This window comes from Grampus griseus (genome assembly GCF_964374135.1).
Source record: "Grampus griseus genome assembly, chromosome: 17".
NCBI lineage: Eukaryota > Metazoa > Chordata > Mammalia > Artiodactyla > Delphinidae > Grampus > Grampus griseus.
Window position 1 is genome coordinate 2,762,157 of NC_139011.1, and position 18,701 is coordinate 2,780,857.

The 18,701-nt window shown below is 43.7% G+C and overlaps 1 protein-coding gene across 8 annotated transcripts in view; it reads left to right on the top strand.

Annotated features, from left to right (window-relative positions):
• PTK2 (protein tyrosine kinase 2) overlaps nucleotides 1–18,701 on the top strand; it is a 253,294-nt gene that overhangs the window by 82,051 nt on the left and 152,542 nt on the right. For 7 of the 8 annotated variants that reach the window (XM_082674402.1, XM_082674406.1, XM_082674405.1 and 4 more), the window contains exons 3-4: nucleotides 4,410–4,636; nucleotides 13,051–13,217. In XM_082674402.1, the coding sequence (XP_082530528.1) occupies nucleotides 4,442–4,636; nucleotides 13,051–13,217 (362 nt within the window). In that variant the 5' untranslated portion in view covers nucleotides 4,410–4,441. Of the gene's footprint in view, nucleotides 1–4,409; nucleotides 4,637–13,050; nucleotides 13,218–18,701 lie in introns of those variants that run through there. The other variant, XM_082674411.1, reaches the window with a different exon arrangement.

Below are 18,701 nucleotides of genomic sequence, written 5' to 3' on the forward strand. Positions count from 1 at the left end.
AGAAGTTAGGCACTGAAATTAGTATGTGAATGAAAGGGAGACCTGAAGCTGGAAGGTCGGCGGCCACCACTGACAGGCCATCTGCTTTCCCATTTCCCATTCCAGTGCACTGGCCTCTTGCTGTACCAGGCAGCCTGGTGACTGAGCCTGGACTTGGCCAACTGTGGCCAGGAGACTGGGGTTGGTGCTGGAACTGTTAACAGTGTAGGACAAAGTAAGGGTAGAATTTGGTGTAAGCATCTAGAAACCTCTATAGCAACTTGACAGTAATTTATGTTCACTGACTCTGATGATAGAAGTTTCGTGCTTAGCTTTTGTATCTTTTATTTTGAAATTTCATTTTTCTAGAAATTCCTCTTTATTGTATTTTACAAAAGTGTTGGTCTGTGACAGGTCTGTGGTCCTTTACCACAGATGGCTGGAAGAGTAGGGGTCTAAACCACGTAAAGAAGCCAACTTTAAAAATCTTTTCATTTCCACGTCTTCGATAGTTTTTTGAAAAAGATATTCTGTAGTATGCATAAGTAGCCGATGCCTATGACTTGTTAATCTTGAAAGTTCTAAAAAATACAACTGGCCACAGATTACAGAGGGCTACAATTACAGAATCTATAAAAGCCTACCTCTCTGGTAAAAGAGGGGGAAGGGCTTTTGTCACTTAGAGACACAGAGAGTTGGCAGCCCCAATGGTACAGCTTTAGCCATGGGTCAAAAACAAATAGAGAACCACACGAACAACAGAGAATTCTGTTAATTGTTTGGAAACAGAATAGTCAGTGTAGCAGAGAGCAACGCTTGGGACTTTTCATTCCGTAGTGGACACTGTCCCACAAACTGACTAATCCACGGTTTTGTGACCCAGATGCCAGGCTTTCAGAATCTGCAAGCCCATCATAAAGACAGACTTGGAACGCCACCACCAGGGGAGTGGGTGGTGGTTAACTGACACACACACACACGAAACTGTCCAGAAGGGTCAAGGAAGGCTCGCTGGTGGAGATGTTGCCAGTTTGAGAATTTATAGCACAGATCGGATTTTGACACATTCTGTTTTAGGAAAACTGCTTCGCTCTGGTGACATTACAGCAATGGTTTATCTTTTAAAGAATGTTTAGGCCTACTTTTTGAAGGTTTATGAAGGATTTTGCCATTGATGCTTAGTCACAGAGGTATATCCAGATTGTGTGTTGTTTCTGGTTTAGCTCCTCCCTTGACACGCTCACTATTATGTGTCCTGCTGACCCTTGAGCAGAGTGGGCCCCAGGGTGCCAGCCCTCCGCGCAGTCGAAAATCTGCATATAACTTGTGGTCAGCCCCCTGTGTAAGGGTTCCCCTGTATCTGCGGTTCCGCTGCTGGGGATTCAGCCAGCCAGGGATGGTGTGGTACTGTAGTGTTTATTTACTGTTGAAAAAATATGTGCATATAAGTGGACCTGGGCAGTTCAAACGGGTGTTGTTAAAGGATCAACTGTAGTGATTTTCCGTCACTTCATCACTAGTATATCATTTCTTCTGACCACTCCGGAGGAGTGGTGTTTCTTTTCAGGAAGCAATTGATAATATATTTATTCATCCTTATCATCTCATTTGAAGAGCGAAAGAGATAACTAAGATATCAGAAGTACAGCTGATTTTTTATGATCCAGCAACCTTGCTAAATTCATTTATTAATTCCATTAGTTTATCTATAGATTCTTACAAATTTTCTTTATACATAGTCATGTAGTAATGATGGTTTTATTCTTTCCTTCATACCCTGTGTTTTTACCTCCCTTTTTTGCCTGTGGAACCTGGCTAAGACTTCTGGAACACTGTCAAGTTAGGGATGGTGATGCTGGGCATTCTTGACTTATCCCAGTCTTGGGGGGCGGGACGGGGGGGAGGGACTCTTTTCCAGCAGTATTAATTTAAGTTTAATGTAGATACTTTCATTAGATTAAGGAAGTATTTTCCTATTTCTGTCTTGCTAAGAGTTTTTACTATGAGTGAGTGTTTGGTAAACTTTATCAGTTGCTTTTTCTGCATATATTAAGATAACTCTGGTTCTCCTTTCTGAAAATATGGTGAATTACATTAATTGCTTTTTTAAAATTAAGACTTTATTTTTCCTAAAGCAGTTCTAAGTTCAGAGCAAAATTTAGGGGAAGGTACAGAGGTTTCCCACGTGCCTCCTGCTCTGGTACATGCACAGCCTCCCCATTGTCAGCATCCCCACCAGAGCGGAACATACGTTACAGTTGATGAGCCTGTAACGACACATCGTGATCACCCAAAGTCCGTCATTCCCATGGCGGTTCACTCTTGGCGTTGTACATTCTGTGGGTTTGGACAAACGTATAAGGACTCATATCCATCATTATAGTGACATACGGAGTATTTTCAGTGCCCTAGAAACCCTTTGAGGGTTTGAGTTCCTTGTTTGGCTAATAAGTTACTTGAAATACATTGCTTAATTTCCAGACAGTTGGGAATTTGCTAGTTACCTTTTTTTGTTTTTTTTTTTTCTGCGGTACGCGGGCCTCTCACTGCCGTGGCCTCTCCCGTTGCAGAGCACAGGCTCCGGACGTGCAGGCTCAGCGGCCATGGCTCACGGGCCCCGCCGCTCCGCGGCATGTGGGATCTTCCCGGACCGGGGCACGAACCCGTGTCCCCTGCATCAGCAGGCGGACTCTCAACCACTGAGCCACCAGGGAAGCCCCGCTAGTTACCTTTTTGTTGGAGTCCACCTTAATGCTAGACACAACACAGAGCATATATACTCTCAGGAATTTTAGTCCTTTGATATTTATTGGATCTTGTGCTTTCACCTAGCACGTGGTCAATTTTAGTAACTATTTCACCTGCAAAGATGAGTTGCTGTTGGGTGTAGTATGTTATATGTCAGTTAGATCGTTTATTCATCATGCTGTTCAGATCATCTGTATGCTGCCGAAAGGTAGGAGGGTGTATATAATCAGCTGTGCCCCTTGTCTCCTCTGTGTGTCTTCAACTTCCCTCTGCTTTCGGAGGCGCCCACTGGGCTTGGTTTCAGGACTGGTGGCTGTCGTCAAAGGACAGATAGCACCGTGTGTGCGTGCGTGTGTGTGTGTGTGTGTGTGTGTGTGTGTGTGTGTGTGTGTGTGTTAGTGCCTTTTCCTTAGCTCTTCAGGGTCTTGGACCTGTTCCTTCTCCATCTCTGTCACCTCCTGCTGTCTTGGGCTCCACACATCTGGGTTGTTTTCTAATCCGGCTTCTCTGAGTTTTCTCAGTGGGAGTTGTGGTCTTGCCCGAGCTATTCCCTCACATTCAAATGGACGTCCTCCTATCACACTTTATTTATTTATTTTAAATAAATTTATTCATCTATTTATTTTTGGCTGCGTTGGGTCTTTGTTGCTGCACGTGGGCTTTCTGTGATTGCGGCAAGCGGGGCTACTCTTCATTGCAGTGCACGGGCTTCTCCTTGCGGTGGCTTCTCTTGTTGTGGAGCACGGGCTCTAGGCGCGCGGGCTTCAGTAGTTGTGGCTCGCGGGCTCAGTAGTTGTGGCTTGTGGGCTCTAGAGCGCAGGCTCAGTAAGTTGTGGCGCATGGGCCTAGTTGGTCTGTGGCATGTGGGATCTTCCTGGACCAAGGCTCGAACCTGTGTCCCCTGCATTGGCAGGTAAATTCTTAACCACAGAGCCACCAGGGGAGTCCCCTATCACACTTTAAAAAACTTAGTCATATGTGTTTTTTGGTTTTGTTTTGTTTTCATTTGTGACTGAATTTTCAGTGTATGAAGAAAGAACTTGTATTTCACATAAAAGTTTTCAAAAGTAGGCAGCAAAATTAACATATTTGGCTCTCCAGTGAGATTTTCTCACAAATTTAAAGGCTGTGATTTAAAAGGAGGGTGGTGTTATGTTGTTTACAGATAACACAGTGATTTTTTTTTTTTTTTTTTTTTTTTGTGCGGTACGCGGGCCTCCATTGCGGAGCACAGGCTCCGGACGTGCAGGCCCAGCAGCCATGGCTCACGGGCCTAGCCGCTCTGCGGCATGTGGGATCTTCCTGGACTGGGGCACGAACCCGTGTCCCCTGCATCGGCAGGCAGACTCTCAACCACTGCGCCACCAGGGAAGCCCCAACACAGTGACTTTTGATGGAGCTGAGATAGTGTTCCTGGCCTTTTAATAGTTTGTTTAACCGATATTTATTATTCTATTGTGAATCAGGTACTGCTCTGGGTCTGGGGGTGGCAGGGGGTGGGGGATGGAATACAGTGATTATCTTGGTAGATTAGGTCCCAGTTCTCTTCAGGCTCAACTTCTGCATGTAACAAAATAGGGAGAGAATAAAGAACAGTGTTGTTATGTCAGTATCAGCAAAACACATTTTAATCAGTAGCTTTCAAATATTGTACACTGAGAAATTTTTTTTTCCTTTTACAGAATATGACAGATACCTAGCATCTAGCCAAATAATGGCAGCTGCCTACCTTGACCCAAACTTGAATCACACACCGAATTCAAGTACCAAGACTCACCTGGGTACCGGTGTGGAACGTTCCCCTGGGGCCATGGAGCGAGTGTTGAAGGTCTTTCATTATTTTGAAAGCAACAGTGAGCCAACCACTTGGGCCAGTATTATCAGGCATGGAGACGCTACTGACGTCAGGGTAAGTACATTTTCCTAGGACACATCCTCAGTGTATATGTAGGTTAAATGGTAATGGCACATACCAAAAAAAGGCAGAGTAATAATTTTTATTCCCATATTTCAGAGATGTTAACTTTTCTCTATAGTATTTATTGAGTTAATATGTGACGGACCAGAGTTTTAATTTATGTAAAATTTCTTAGAAAAATAGTAACTGCATCATATTATTCATATAAGGCCATTGACTTGTTTTTCTCTCCTGTTTTTAAAAAAATTCTTCGACATATACAAGGAAACAAAGGAATTAAAATAGCCTCTAATACTGTTGAAATAAATTATTTTCTAGAAAGTGTAATTTTGAAGGTATTTTCATGACTCCAGGTAGGATAGATTCTTAAAAAAAATATATGTATATCTTCTATATACCAGACACTTGGCAAGGTTCTGGGGATATTAAAGGTCCTGGTCATACAGCTTCCAGTCTGTTGTGGGCAAGATGCCCATGGCCTTAATTGCAGTGCGGTGCAGGCAGTGCTTCCCGGGGTGTTGCAGATGACGAGGGCCGACAGGGATGTCACTGCGTGTGACTGTGAGAGGTGGATGGACACACTTTCCTCTGGGTGCTGATGAGAGTGGGCGGTAAAGAATTGTGAGGGGAGCACAGTGTAGGCAGAGGTTGCTGAGAGTGAGGAGTGAGCACCGTGATCTCAGAAACCTGAGTTCAAAATGTAAATTTTCAGGATGTTTACTTTGATCAAGTGTTGAAGAAACCCCTCCTCCTTCCTGCTCTTTCACTTAGTCCCTATTCATCTTTAAGGAGGACAAGTGTCCAGCGAGTAGGACCATCAGATGTATCTCCCCTGCTTTCAGTAATAAAGAAACAAAGTAATTTGTACTCTTTGACTTATATGCCTTAACTGTGTTTAAGTACAGTAAAGGGACTGGTAGAATTTAGATTTAAGGCTACATGTTACATGTGCATTATATATAATATTCTGTTACCTCTTGTGATACTGTAATACTGACTATTCAAACGGACTAATTATTAAAAGGAGAATCATTCACTCAGGATTGAAACATGTGTTAGTATCTCTTCATGTGCTATACTTAAAATATAGTAGTCTCTTTTTACAAGCTTTCCATGAAGCTTGCTGGCTTTTTCTGGTTTTTCTATAGTTCTGTTTTATATTTAACCTTATAAACACAGTCACTGGAGAGAAACCTTGTAAGGTAACGTTTATGGGAAGGCTGTTAGGGTATGTTCTAGTTTTTATTAATTTCGGATACCATGAGAGAGGAAATTCTTTAAACCATCGCATCGGCCTTAATAAACTTCAGAGCATTTGTGCAGGAGGGGAGCCTTTCAAAGATTATGAATTTGACAAGACATTAGCAAATGTTCAGAATTTATTATATCAGAAATTCACCTGGGAAGGACTCCGTGACAGATGTGCCATGGTTTTAGTATCATAGGTGCTGCACATGAGAGGAATCATACCACGAAGAGAACCAGTGATCACTGACACGTGTCCGCCTTTAGCCAATGTTAAAATCTTACCAGACATCAGAACATTCATATTGTGAAGAAAAATTTAAACCAGATACAAATACATAAGTTATGAGAACATATTTGTTAAACTTTTATGAAGATCAACACGAGCAAATCTGTGTGGCCAAAGAGCAAGTTGTTTTATTTCACAGTAATTGATAAATGTCTGGAATTTAGCAAGTCTTAGCAGCTGATGATTGAGTTTTCAACATGAGGCAGAGAAACCTCTATTGGCATTGCTTGAACCCAGCCCTCTCCTGGAATAGCATGAAATCAACATAGTGCTGGGTCACTGTGATGGCAGGTGGGTATTATTCATAACCCACTTCCTTCTACTGCTGTAACATTTGAAAATGCAGTATTTTCATGTAAGTTAATTAATGGATGGATCTAAAAATCAACCATTTTCTGAAAGGAGGTAGCTTATTTTTATCCAGAGTTGGTGAATAATTAGATTGAGTCTCAGACTCTGTTTCTGCACTGCCCGATGTGGTAGCTGTGTGCAATTGCTGAATACTTGAATGTAGCTAGTCTGAATTGATGTTTTGTAAGTGTAAAAATACAACTGGATTTCAGAGATTTAGTATGAAAAAGAATGTAAAATCTCATCAGTAATTTGTTATGATTTTGTTTTTGGCATGCTAGGTTAAAGAAAATATATCATTAAAATTGAATTCACCTGTTTCTTTTTACACTTTTTTAAAGTGACCGCTAGAAATTTTAAAACAACATATGTAGCTTGCATTATATTTCTACTGGACAGCTGTGCTCTATAGAAAGTAATTATCTGAGAGACTGCTTGACTCAGAAGAACCAAACCTTTGGAGGAGTTGAAAGGTTTATTTTCACCAGGAAAGGTTTCACCAGGAAAGGAGGAGTTTCACCAGGAAAGGTTTCACCAGGAAAGGAGGAGTTGAAAGGTTTATTTTCACCATTACAGAGGTTTTATTTCTCATGCTTTAATAGATTTCACTCCTATTACATATTTGTGCTAATTATACATTAATTGTATAGAGGATGCTGAAAGGAGTCACAGAACTCCACTGGGAATAGGTAGAGTGTATACAGCAGCAGTAGGAACATGGTACTCATTGAAGGGCTTTGGACACCTCAGGCATAGGCCTCGTGGCCTTGGGTGCTCCCAGCCATCACCGGCCATGTGTGCAGCACCCAGGTGTGAGGAGGGCTAAGGCCTCCTTGTGGTGGGATCTGTGAGATGGGCACAGAGGCACGTTCCATCTCCGTAGCCAGCCTTGCCCTGTGTAACTGCCCAAGTGCCACCAAAATCAGGTGCAAGTTGGAAATCCAGTTATAATTACTAAACAGTGGTGCGGGCTAGTGGTGTCCTGCCCCAAAATCAGTAGCCCATGGTCTCAAACCTCACTTATCTTGGCCATAGCTGAGTGTCAGTATCATGCTTCAGGCAGCTCTGGAGATAAGTGTGGGGTCAGTGCAGAAGAGCCAAGATTAACCCGTGGTGGACAATACTGAATAAGATTTGTCATCTAGAAACATTGTAGTGACACTTCAGAATAATAAGGGTATAGAGAAGATCCAGATTCTACCAGAGAAGTCTCCTACTCAGGGAAAAGAACATTTACATCAGACTTTAATCTGCGATGCCAGATGCAGGATAACATTGGAGCAGTGTCCTCAGAGGCTCTGGGGAACAGCTTGTACCTCTGGAGTCTATACCAAGTACAGTATCAATCATAAAAACATGGAGTGAAGGTATCTGTAGAGAAATAAGGAGGTAGGAAGTTCATACCATAGGCTCTCTTTGAAAACACAGCTAGATGACCACAGAGCATGAAGAAGTGTGGACCCAGAGGGAAGCACTGTAGTGGGGTGCGAGAGGCTGGCTCCCTTGCTGGCCTCAAACGTCTTCAGAGGCTCTTAAAGCCGTGGCCGTGGTTTCATCCCACGCTCTTGCCTAGTCCACAACTGTACCCCGTTCTGACTTGTTTCATTTTCAATTTAAGACCTAATGCCGCCCAGCTGCATCTGTCCCTCTCTTCTCTGTCTTTGCCTTTCTTTCTCCAAAAGAACCATCAGCGCTTCAGAGGAAGGGTCTCCCCTTCTTTTAGTTAAGTAGGGCCCTTGGCATCATCTTTTACTCCTTTTGCTTATACTGTGCATCCAATGCATTAGCTAATCCTGTCCACGTTGTCCTCAGAGTGTACCTGGAATCCCCCACCTCCTAGGACCTCAGCTGCACACCTTTCTTGGAGCCACGTGGTCTCCTAACTGACATCACAACCCAGCAGCCAGAACGGTCCTGTTAACATAAGAGCCAGAGCACATCACTCCTCCACTCGGAACCTTCCAATGCCTTCCTCTCTATTTGGAGTGAATATTCAAGTCCTTCAGGAGCCCCTAGCCCGTTCTTCTCCCCGTCTTGCCCTGTGACCTTCCATCTTACTGGTCACCCACTTTTACGTTCTGCTTCCTGGACCTGTTTCTCTAATATGCTGGTCTTCTAATCAGTAATTTGCTCAAAACCCCCAGTAGCTCCCCATTTCTCTCAGAGAAAAGCCACATTCATTCCCCCAATGGCCCCCAAGGACCTACAGGACCTGGCTCCTGTTACCCATCCTGAGCTTCCAGCAAGCAGCACATGCTTGCTGATGCCTTTGTTTTAGCCCAGTGATACCCACTTCAGACTTGTGATTTACACAACTGGCAAGTCACACATTTGTGTTATTCTGAGCCCCTGAGTTTGTGGTCATTTGTTACAGTAGCAATGAGAAACTAAGAGTGACTGTAGATTGTCGAGACAGAAGTGCACGCTTTGTCTTGAGGACTGTTAGGTGGGCCCCTCGTCTGCTGCTGAACCAAGAGCAGGAGATGGTGCCCTGGCTGTCGGAGAGCAGGACTGGATTTCCGCATCTTGTTTTGGTAACTGAACGATGCTAGGCTCCTACCTCTACAGGTGCGACCAGAGAAGAATGGTGGGAACCCATTGATTCCCAAATGTAAAGAGTGTCTGAAAGAGAGCACACTGAGAAGGAGAACCCCTGGACAGGATAAGAGACAAGTCAGTTCTTAGGAGGAGTGAAGAGGTGAACAGTGTTCAGAGCAATACGTGTGACCTCAGATACCTGCTCTTGTGATAAATGGAGAAACGTTGCAAACTGCCTGTGAGGAGATAGCTAACAATATGAAATGTCCATTATCATCTTGTCCCCTGCCTTACCTTCCGCACAGATGACTTACTCTCCCGCATGCATTCATTATCACGTCCTCTTCCTGCTCAGCTCTAAGACTTGTCAGGGTCACGATCGCATCTCATCGTCATTGGGTCACTAGCACCAGGCATGCAGCGGGCCTTTAGGTGGCTGCTGAGCAGTTGAGGGGTGCACATTCACGAGTGAACGGACATGAAGGACGCGGCCGTACGAGTGCTCTCCACCGGGAGAAGGTCACTTCTGTTCAAAGCGCTGTCTAAAAGATAAGTGGCCAGGTTGAACCAAGCAAAGTCATAACAAGAACTTTCAGAAACAAACACAATTACAGGCTCATCTCACTAGTCAGCAATCAGGGAAACGTAAATTATAACAGCAACCCCCGCCCCCACCCCCACCCCCACCCCATCCCATCCCCGTTTGGTGCATCACATGGATAAACATTGTAAGATGGATTTCATCCATTATTGGTATGAGATGAGGAACAGTCTGTCACATTATGTGTCAGGTGTAATCGGTATAGTTTTGTTGGTGCACAGTTTGGATGTACTTACCAAAATGTCATATTTTAAGTAGCTCTTGACCCAGCACGTCTGTTTCTAAGCAGTGCCTGTACGTATGTATGACGACAGCTAGAAGGATGTTCCTGGCAGGATTACTTGCGTTTCCACCTCCCTTTCCCCCAAAACAAGGAAACAAAAAAGAAAATAACTATCTCCCAGTAGTAAAATGGCTGAATTGCTATGTTCCTGATGAAATACAAGCACGATGCAGACACTGGCTTCTTTTATTTCCAAGTTTGAGAAGAGTCCTTTACTGTGAATATCTAACATGAGAATTTAATCAGGAAAAGTGTAATTTCTAAGGCCTGGGCTGTGATATAAATGAATAAAAGGAGTTTTCAGAGTAGCTAAGTGTTGCTTTGTGTATTGTAGGACTAGATTGTCATGAACCTTTAAAGCCAGGAGGAGAAATTTAAGTTTAATTTGGATACCATCAGTGGCATATTATGAACCCATGTCCTCTTAGCTCCCTAGAGACAGTCCCTTTTCTAAATGTACATATTCCGGAAATAATATACACATATACTAATGTGTGTGTGTGTGTGTGTGTGTTATATGGAAGTGGTAATGTTTCCATATGGTAGCGTTGAGTTTGCATTTCTCACTAAAAATTTAGTTCTCAAAGTTATTTGTTCAGTTATTCAGAACCAAATAGTTGGTTCTCAAAATTATCAGTACTTTTTACTGAGTACGTATGTACATTTAGCATCAAATATTTAAGCACCTCGTCCACTCATAACCTTGGCTACTATCCAGACTAAGTCCCAAGTGGCATTTATGAGAGTATTAGAGAATGAGACTGGGACGGAACTCAGTATGGAAGCATCATGGAAAAGCAAGAAGTGAAATAAAAGGGAATGCCTGTGTTTATTGCTTAATTGTTTAGTGGAGAGTGAAATTGCAACCTGGTTTAGGTACCAGGTCCTACAGTTTGGGGACTCTGGTTACGCAAACCCAGACTTGAAATTATTCCAGTGTCTTCTGGCAGTGCGATCAAGTGAACTGACTAAAATTCTGTCTGTTCCACAAGACTTCAAGGCTAGGAACCTGCCTTCCCCCTAATCATCACCATGTTTTTGGACTAAGCCCCTCTAATTGATACTGCTTCTCTGCAGGTGGGCTCCTGTGTGTACCCGTGAGTCAGAGGACATGAGGGTCACCTGTGCTGTGCGAGGGGTCGTCAGGGCAGGCACCCAGCGAAGATGGGGTTTCTCCCGGGGTGTTGATGGCAAATACAAGTATAAGGAATGGTTGTGCCCTGCCTTACACTCTACATCTGGGCGTGGAGGGGTAGACAGACCAAGACACAAAGATCTGGGGGTGATGTGGAATCGGAATCAAGGGGAGATGAGCAGGGTAACTAGAGCCTGTGTGCTCTCGGGAGTGAGCTGGCAGAGCGGGGGCGAGAGACAAAGGCGCTTTTGTGGGAGTTTGAAAGAGGCGCCAGCGCCTGTCCTTTGCAGCTCAGGGATTTGGATGTTGGCAAGGAGAAAGCTGCACAAGTCGCCTTTCAGAGAATTAGCAGAAAAGATGGCCCTTCCTGTAGGCAGATCCCGCACCCCAGAGCACAAGATTTGCAGGCGAGCTTGGGGCTGGATCTGGGCTCCCACCGTCCCCTGGCAGGATGCCCTTGGGTGGTGTTCAGCCTGCACTGTCACTCACGGCGGCCCTGTCAGAAATTCAGGCCTTGAATCCAGAAGCCAGAAAAAACGTTTTATGCTCATTCCAGGTACCACCCCAATCCACCACCACCACCACCACCCCCCCACCCCGTCCCCGAGTTCTGTAGGCTGCAGACATGCCTCCTGTCCCAGTAAGAGTTCATCTTCCTGAAGCTGTTGTCAGCTCTTCCAGCCGGGTTCTTTTTCATGCTTTCTCTCTGGTGCCACGTTTGCTCCCTCCCTCCATCCTTCCTCTGCCGCTCTCCTGGGCTCGATGCACACCTTGTCCTGGGGATTGTGGAGTCAGGAAGGGTGGTCGGCATGTGCAGGTACAGGAGTGTGGCACACGTCCTGCCCGTGGTGTGGACTCGCTGGGTCCTTGACAGTTTTTGAATATAGTACGTGTTATTATTTATCTGTTCTTATGGGTAGTGCTGGGGACATCCTTAATTGTGTTATCAACAGCATTGTGCCATAGTAAATACTAGTGTGTGCAGAACTTTTAAGATGTGTCTTACATTGTAAGTTATGTGTTAGCTTCAGTTAATTGCTAGTCTTTAAAAACCAATGATGTTTTTCTCTAGTAGATAGTTCTGATTTTCCATGATAGACATTTTCATGTTAATCTCAGAATCATTAAAAAAAACCTTATTAATGTCCTAAAGTATTGAGAAGATTGCAGTGGATGGTGATTGGCACCCGCTCACGTTAAGGGTGGCAGACGGTCTCCATCGTATCCCCAAGGTGCCTTCCACGCGTGCCACCCATTTACAGACATAGACGCCTGGCTTACACATCTCTGTGGGCACAGGGCAAGAACCAGTGCTAATAGCACTTTCTTTTCCACAGCCCCAGGGTAAACGCCTTCTCTAGGGAGCCTTCCCTGATGCCCTCCTTCAAAGGTCACCTTCATCTCCTCTGAACTCATGGGCACACGTGTTAGAAAAGTTAGGTTGGGGGCTGTTGTGAATTGCTGCATGTTAACCTATAGAGAGCAAAGAGCAGGTGGCTAGGCCTAACTTTAAGTATCTTTTCATATGTCATCAGTACTATCAGAAACATGGCCTTAATTATATGTTCCTAAATGTGTGTTTTTTAAAAATGATATTAGGGTTGCAGCCTGTTCTCAACAATATCGTTCGTTCAGAAAGTATATAACCTTCCACAGGTCTCATTCTTAGGAAGCCACCTGAGGTGTGGCCGTGTGCTCTGATGAGTTGGGGTGACGCAGAGGTGGAGCTGCAGAAATCAATAAAGAAAGGGGAAGTGCCTCTTTTTGTGGTTTTTAAAAAACTTTTCTTTGCTCATAAAAATACTTTTTGTGAAAAAAGATTTCTAAGTAAAATTAAGTGATTTATTTAAATTGATATTCTTTTACCAAAGATTTCTGATAATTAAAAGAAATGAACATTGCATTAATTTTAGCATGCAGTTTTTTGTTTATAACAGTCGTTTTTGTGGGGGGTATGTTTTAGGGCATCATTCAGAAGATAGTGGACAGTCACAAAGTAAAGCACGTGGCCTGCTATGGATTTCGCCTCAGTCACCTGCGGTCAGAGGAGGTTCACTGGCTCCATTTGGATATGGGTGTCTCCAATGTGAGGGAGAAGTATGAACTTGCACACCCACCAGAGGAGTGGAAGTAAGATTACAAACCTACTTTGGGGTGACTCGAACTTGATTTGTTTTGCATATTAGAGACACGCACAAGAGGATGATTATCTATGCTTAATTTTCACACTGATTGTCATTGGGACTCCTGTATAAATAGAGTTGGCCGGTAATTATTAACTAGTGATCTCTTCTGCACTCCTGTGTAGTCTGTCTTGGGGCACCGCTGACCTGGACTTGCTGAGGCGTCTGACTGATCTCATGCTTTTGTGATGACCTGTCGCTCCTCCCACTTCTCTTGTCTGTGCTGCTCTGTCCAGCCTCTGCTCTGAGGAGGACTCAAGCCCTAGTCCTTTTACTTCCTGTTCTGCTGGCACCCTTTCGTGCAGCAGGGCTCCGTGTGCCTGGAGGAGACCACACCCAATTACTTTATTAATGGGCTGCAGAGCTCGCTTTATTGTGCCCAGTACAGTAATCCACAGCCCACCGAAGACAGTCAGCGTCTCTTGGGATGTTCACACATAACATTGAAATTAGGAAGTAATCTCTTAGTGAGTCATACCGACCTTAATGAAACTAAAACCATTTAAGGTCAGTTAAAAGAACTCCCTATAAATTGTCCTTTTCCTGGTTCTCTCCTAATAATTTTTTTCACGTTTAAGTAAACCGAGATGTTTGTAGGAAATTATACATCTAAAAACACGTTTGAGAGAAGTATAACTTATAGAACGGGGTTCTTCCACACTGGTTCCCGTTTTTATAGATAATGCTGCGGAAGTAAAGATCGTTGTAGAGTGAAGAGAGCATTCAAATGTCAGTAACTTTCAGTTCAAGGATCTAAGTTGAGAAGATTAGAAAGATTAAAAAGAAAAACAAACATGTTTAGGTGAGTAAATCTTTAGTTGAATAAAATCTTGACCCAATTACAGTTTATCAAAGAAATATTGTCGTATTTTCAAATTTAGCGAATAGCTGAAACCGAGCTAACAAAATAGTCCGTGAGAATATAGTTTGGTTGCTTTTCATCACTGGCTAGCAAAGATTTGACTTCCATCTGTTTGGTCAATTAATTAAATAAGTGTTTAAAACCTAAGAATATCTAGAGGTTACTTGAAAATACCTCTAGGTGTTTTTAATCAGCACAACTTCATTACCTTCTGAATTCATGCAGACATGTCAGAGGCAGCCTTCATTATAGCAATAGTTTTAGTGCTCAGTAAAGTGTTGAATGTAGATCCCTGTGTATACAAGCTTTGCTTTTGTTCTTTTAAGCCAACTTGTTTGACCTAATTTCAAGTAAAATTGAGTAGGCTGTTTTTTTTAGTGGAGCCTGGATCCTCAAAAGTAAGGAAAATTTGGCTGACCCTCTTCAAATGAAGGGTGATGAAGATGCTACTGCTAATACTGATGAAGATGATGACATTGATGTATTGTCATCATCGAGTGGCTGTTAAGAGCCAGGCACTGTGCCAGCTGTGTGCTATTTATGATTTATTTATTTGTAATTTGTAAACTGTATATTTCGTTTACCCAAACCCTAGGAGGTAAAGACTCTTTATCCTTATCTTACAGATGAAAACAGAGGCACAACAAAATTGATTTAAGCTGCATTCACATAGATAGTTTGTGACACAGTTTTGATTTGGATTTAGCTATCTGACTTCACAGTATGGGTTTTTAAAATCAACATGCCTGTCCCAAGGGGAATAATGTGATCTTCAAAACTCTGAGAGTGTAGCTAGGCTTAGAAGATGAGTGAAGGTGCATGGATCGTCGGTAGAGGCGATGAGAGAAGAAAACGTGATCAGAGATACCATTGATACATGCGTGGCATCGTCCAGAGTGTGAGGGTTAATGCAGATTGCTCTAAAGTGCCAGTGGGGAACAGGAGGCTGTGAAGCAACCAAGCAGATTTGAGAAAGAACAAAACAGAAGTTCTGGAAATCATTGGATAGATAAAGCAGCAGATTAGACATAGATGAAAACTCAGTAAACAGGAAGGTGGATCTGAGAAAATTTGCCCAAAACGTAGCACAGAGATGAACAGATGGAAATTATGAAAGCAGGTTTATGTAACATGGAGAATGAGAAGGTCAGCCCTTTTCTAACAGGAATTCTGAAGAAGAGAATAAGAAGAATGAGGAAGAGGAAATAATCTGAAGAGAAAATAGCTGAGAACTTTCTAGAATCAGTGAGTGATGTGCATCCTTAAATGCAGGATTAACAAAAAATCTCAAACAGGGCGAATAAAACTAAACGCATACTTCGACAAATTATAGTAAAATAGTGTTGTACAAAAGAAAAAGAGAGGATGTTAAAAGCAAGCAGAGGGCTTCCCTGGTGGCGCAGTGGTTGAGAGTCCGCCTGCCGATGCAGGGGACACGGGTTCGTGCCCCGGTCCGGGAAGATCCCACATGCCGTGGAGCGGCTGTGCCCGTGAGCCATGGCCGCTGAGCCTGCGCGTGTGGAGCCTGTGCTCTGCAACGGGAGAGGCCACAACAGTGAGAGGCCCGCGTACCGCAAAAAAAAAAAAAAAAAAAAAAGCAAGCAGAGAAAAATTGAGACTTCTTACAGCATGATTGATGCCAAGACAATGGGGGGATTATACATTCAAAGTGGTGGGAAAATATAACTGGCAGCCTGTATTTGTTTGCACAGTTAAATTCCCTCAAGAACAGATATTGGCTAAATATGAGGGTAACAGCTCAAACATTAGAAATATAACTTAAATACGAGGATAAAAGCTCAAACATTAGAAATATAACTTAAACCGTAGTTGGGTAAGTAGGTATTAGAGAAACGTAGGGATCAAAAAGAAGGAAAGAGATAGAGAAAAGGCACGGGAAACAGGGTAAATAGAAATCACGAATAAGATGCAGGTATACCAACGGTGAATGGTCAGAGGGTATTAGAGTGTGATTAAAAAGTAAATTCTAGCTCTCTGCTATTTATAGGCTGTATCCAAAACAGTGATGTTCAAACATTTTTCTTCGACTTACAGGAAGAAATGTGTTTTGCCTTGAGATTTAGTGCACGTATACCTGTTTGTGTATCTCAGAGCTATTTGTAAATAACGGACCTACATATTTCACAAAACATACTCAGCCTTATTATTTACACTAAAGTCTAAGGGTTTTCTCTTCAATGTCATTCTGTTTTGTTCTACTTAAGTAAAATAAATTAATAAATAGTAAAAAGAATTTTCCTACCTACTAATGAGTCCTGATTTTCAATTTGAATAACTCTCACATAAAACATGAGGACAAGTATACCAGACAAATAATAACCAGGAAAAAAAAAAGATGAGTATTATGCTATTAGTATCCTGTGCAAAAAGTTTTCAGGCAAACAAGAATTATTATGGGTGTAGAGGGCAACTACATAACAATAAAAGGCTCATTTCACCAAGAATTTAATAAGTATAGAAATAGACATAGCTCTTAAACTTATAAATTCCTAGACATTCCTCAAAATGTAAAAAGCAAGACTAGTATTAAAGGAATAAAACTTACCTCTCCTAATAATTAAAAGGAAGAGCGCAAACAATAGTAAGTAAACACTAGTTTTAAAATTATGTGTCTAACTATTTTTTCTAATGTAGAACTATAGGATCCTGCACGTAACAGTATATTGAGCAATTTAAAAACACATCTCTACATAATTTACGGTTCGGGCTTCCCTGGTGGCGCAGTGGTTCAGAATCCGCCTGCCAGTGCAGGGGACACGGGTTCGAGCCCTGGTCCGGAAAGATCCCACATGCCGCGGAGCAGCTAAGCCCGTGTGCTGCAACTACTGAGCCTGTGCTCTAGAGCCCGCGAGCCACAACTACTGATCCCACATGCCACAACTGCTGAGCCTGCACACATGGAGCCTGTGCTTCACAACAAGAGAAGCCACCACAAGGAGAAGCCCGTGCGCCGCAACGAAGAGTAGCCCCCGCTCGCTGCAACCAGAGAAAAGCCCACGCGCAGCAACAAAGACCCAACGCAGCCAGAAACAATAAATAAAATAATAAAATAAATAAATCTATTTAAAAAAAATAATAATAATTTATGGTTCAAAGGAAAAGGCCCAGCCTGCTGAGGGCCTGGCTTTGACGGGGTCTGTCCCTTCGCCGTCCAGTCCACTCTCTGCAGTAGCTCACGGCCGCAGTCACTTCCTCCTGTCTAAATACAGCTGGCCCTCAGCATCCACAGGTTCCCTGGTTCCGCAGCCGTGGATTCAACCAACCGCCGATACAAAATTCTGGTGGGGGGGGGAACTTCCAGAAAGTTCCAAAAAGCAAAACTTGAATTTGCTGTGCCAGCATCTATTTACATAACACTTACATTGTATAAGGTACTATTATAAGTAATCTAGCGATGCTTTCAAGTATACAAGAGGGTGTGTGCCTCTTACATACGCAGGCTGTGCCAGTTTACATGAGCATATGAGGATTTGGGTGTCTGCGGGGGATCCTGGAACAATTCCCCTGTGGATACTGAGTGTACTTCCTTCATTTAGCCTCTTGTATACCAGACTCTTCTGGTGAAGGTTTTCCTCCTCTTTTACTGACCATCACGGTCTGTCTTCTCCTGCTTAGCCTTGACGTTTGGGGCTGCTCCAGTGACCTCTCTTCCTCTTTCTGCCCACCTTAGACCTGCCTTTGGCATTAAATTCACTCTTTATTGGATAAATGCAGGAAACCAATGGACAGGTTATTGCAGTAACCCAGGAAAAAGTCACAGAAGATGATGGCTGTGGGGAGTAGTACTTGAAGGAATGAGAAGCAGCTGTACCGAGATATGTTTAAGGTAGAGCTCACCGAATTTGCTAACAAATCTTTTAAACTGTAAACATCCGAGGAAATGTATAGGTCGTCCCTGCTCAGAAACTCCCGGGAGCCCCCCGTCACCCCGGGAGCCCTCCATCACCCCTGGAGCCCCCATCACCCCGGGAGCCCCCCGTCAGCCTGGGAGCCCCCTGTCACCCCTGGAGACCCCTGTCAGCCTGGGAGCCCCCCCGTCAGCCCCCCGTCACCCCTGGAGCCCCCCCGTCACCCCGGGAGCCCCCCGTCACCCCTGGGGCCCCCCGTCACCCTTGGAGCCCCTCGTCACCCCTGGGGCCCACTCTTGAGTTTGTGATTTTACTTCTGGGTCCTCGTCTCCGTCTGCTGCTCCTCCCCTTCCTCCATTTGAGCGACTCTGGTCCCTTTGAAATCTTAGTTTTCTGTTTTCTTAGATACTCAGGGTAGGGTCTCATTTGATGGTCTCTTCTCTGTTGCCAGCCTTCTTGCTTGTTGAATACAGTAACCCTTCATCTCACTTCTCTTTCTGCCTTTATCTTTTCCAACTTTTCACTTGCTTGACCTTGGCCACACTGGAGCTCTTACTGGCTCTTGAAAAAACCAAGCAGATTGTTCCTGGTGCTTTTGAACTTGATGCTCAACTGCTGTGTGTACTCGTCTGCCATTTCCGGCCTGGCTTGGACCTCCCTTCGTTAGGGCAGGTGCTCCACTGTCACCTCTTCCCCAGGG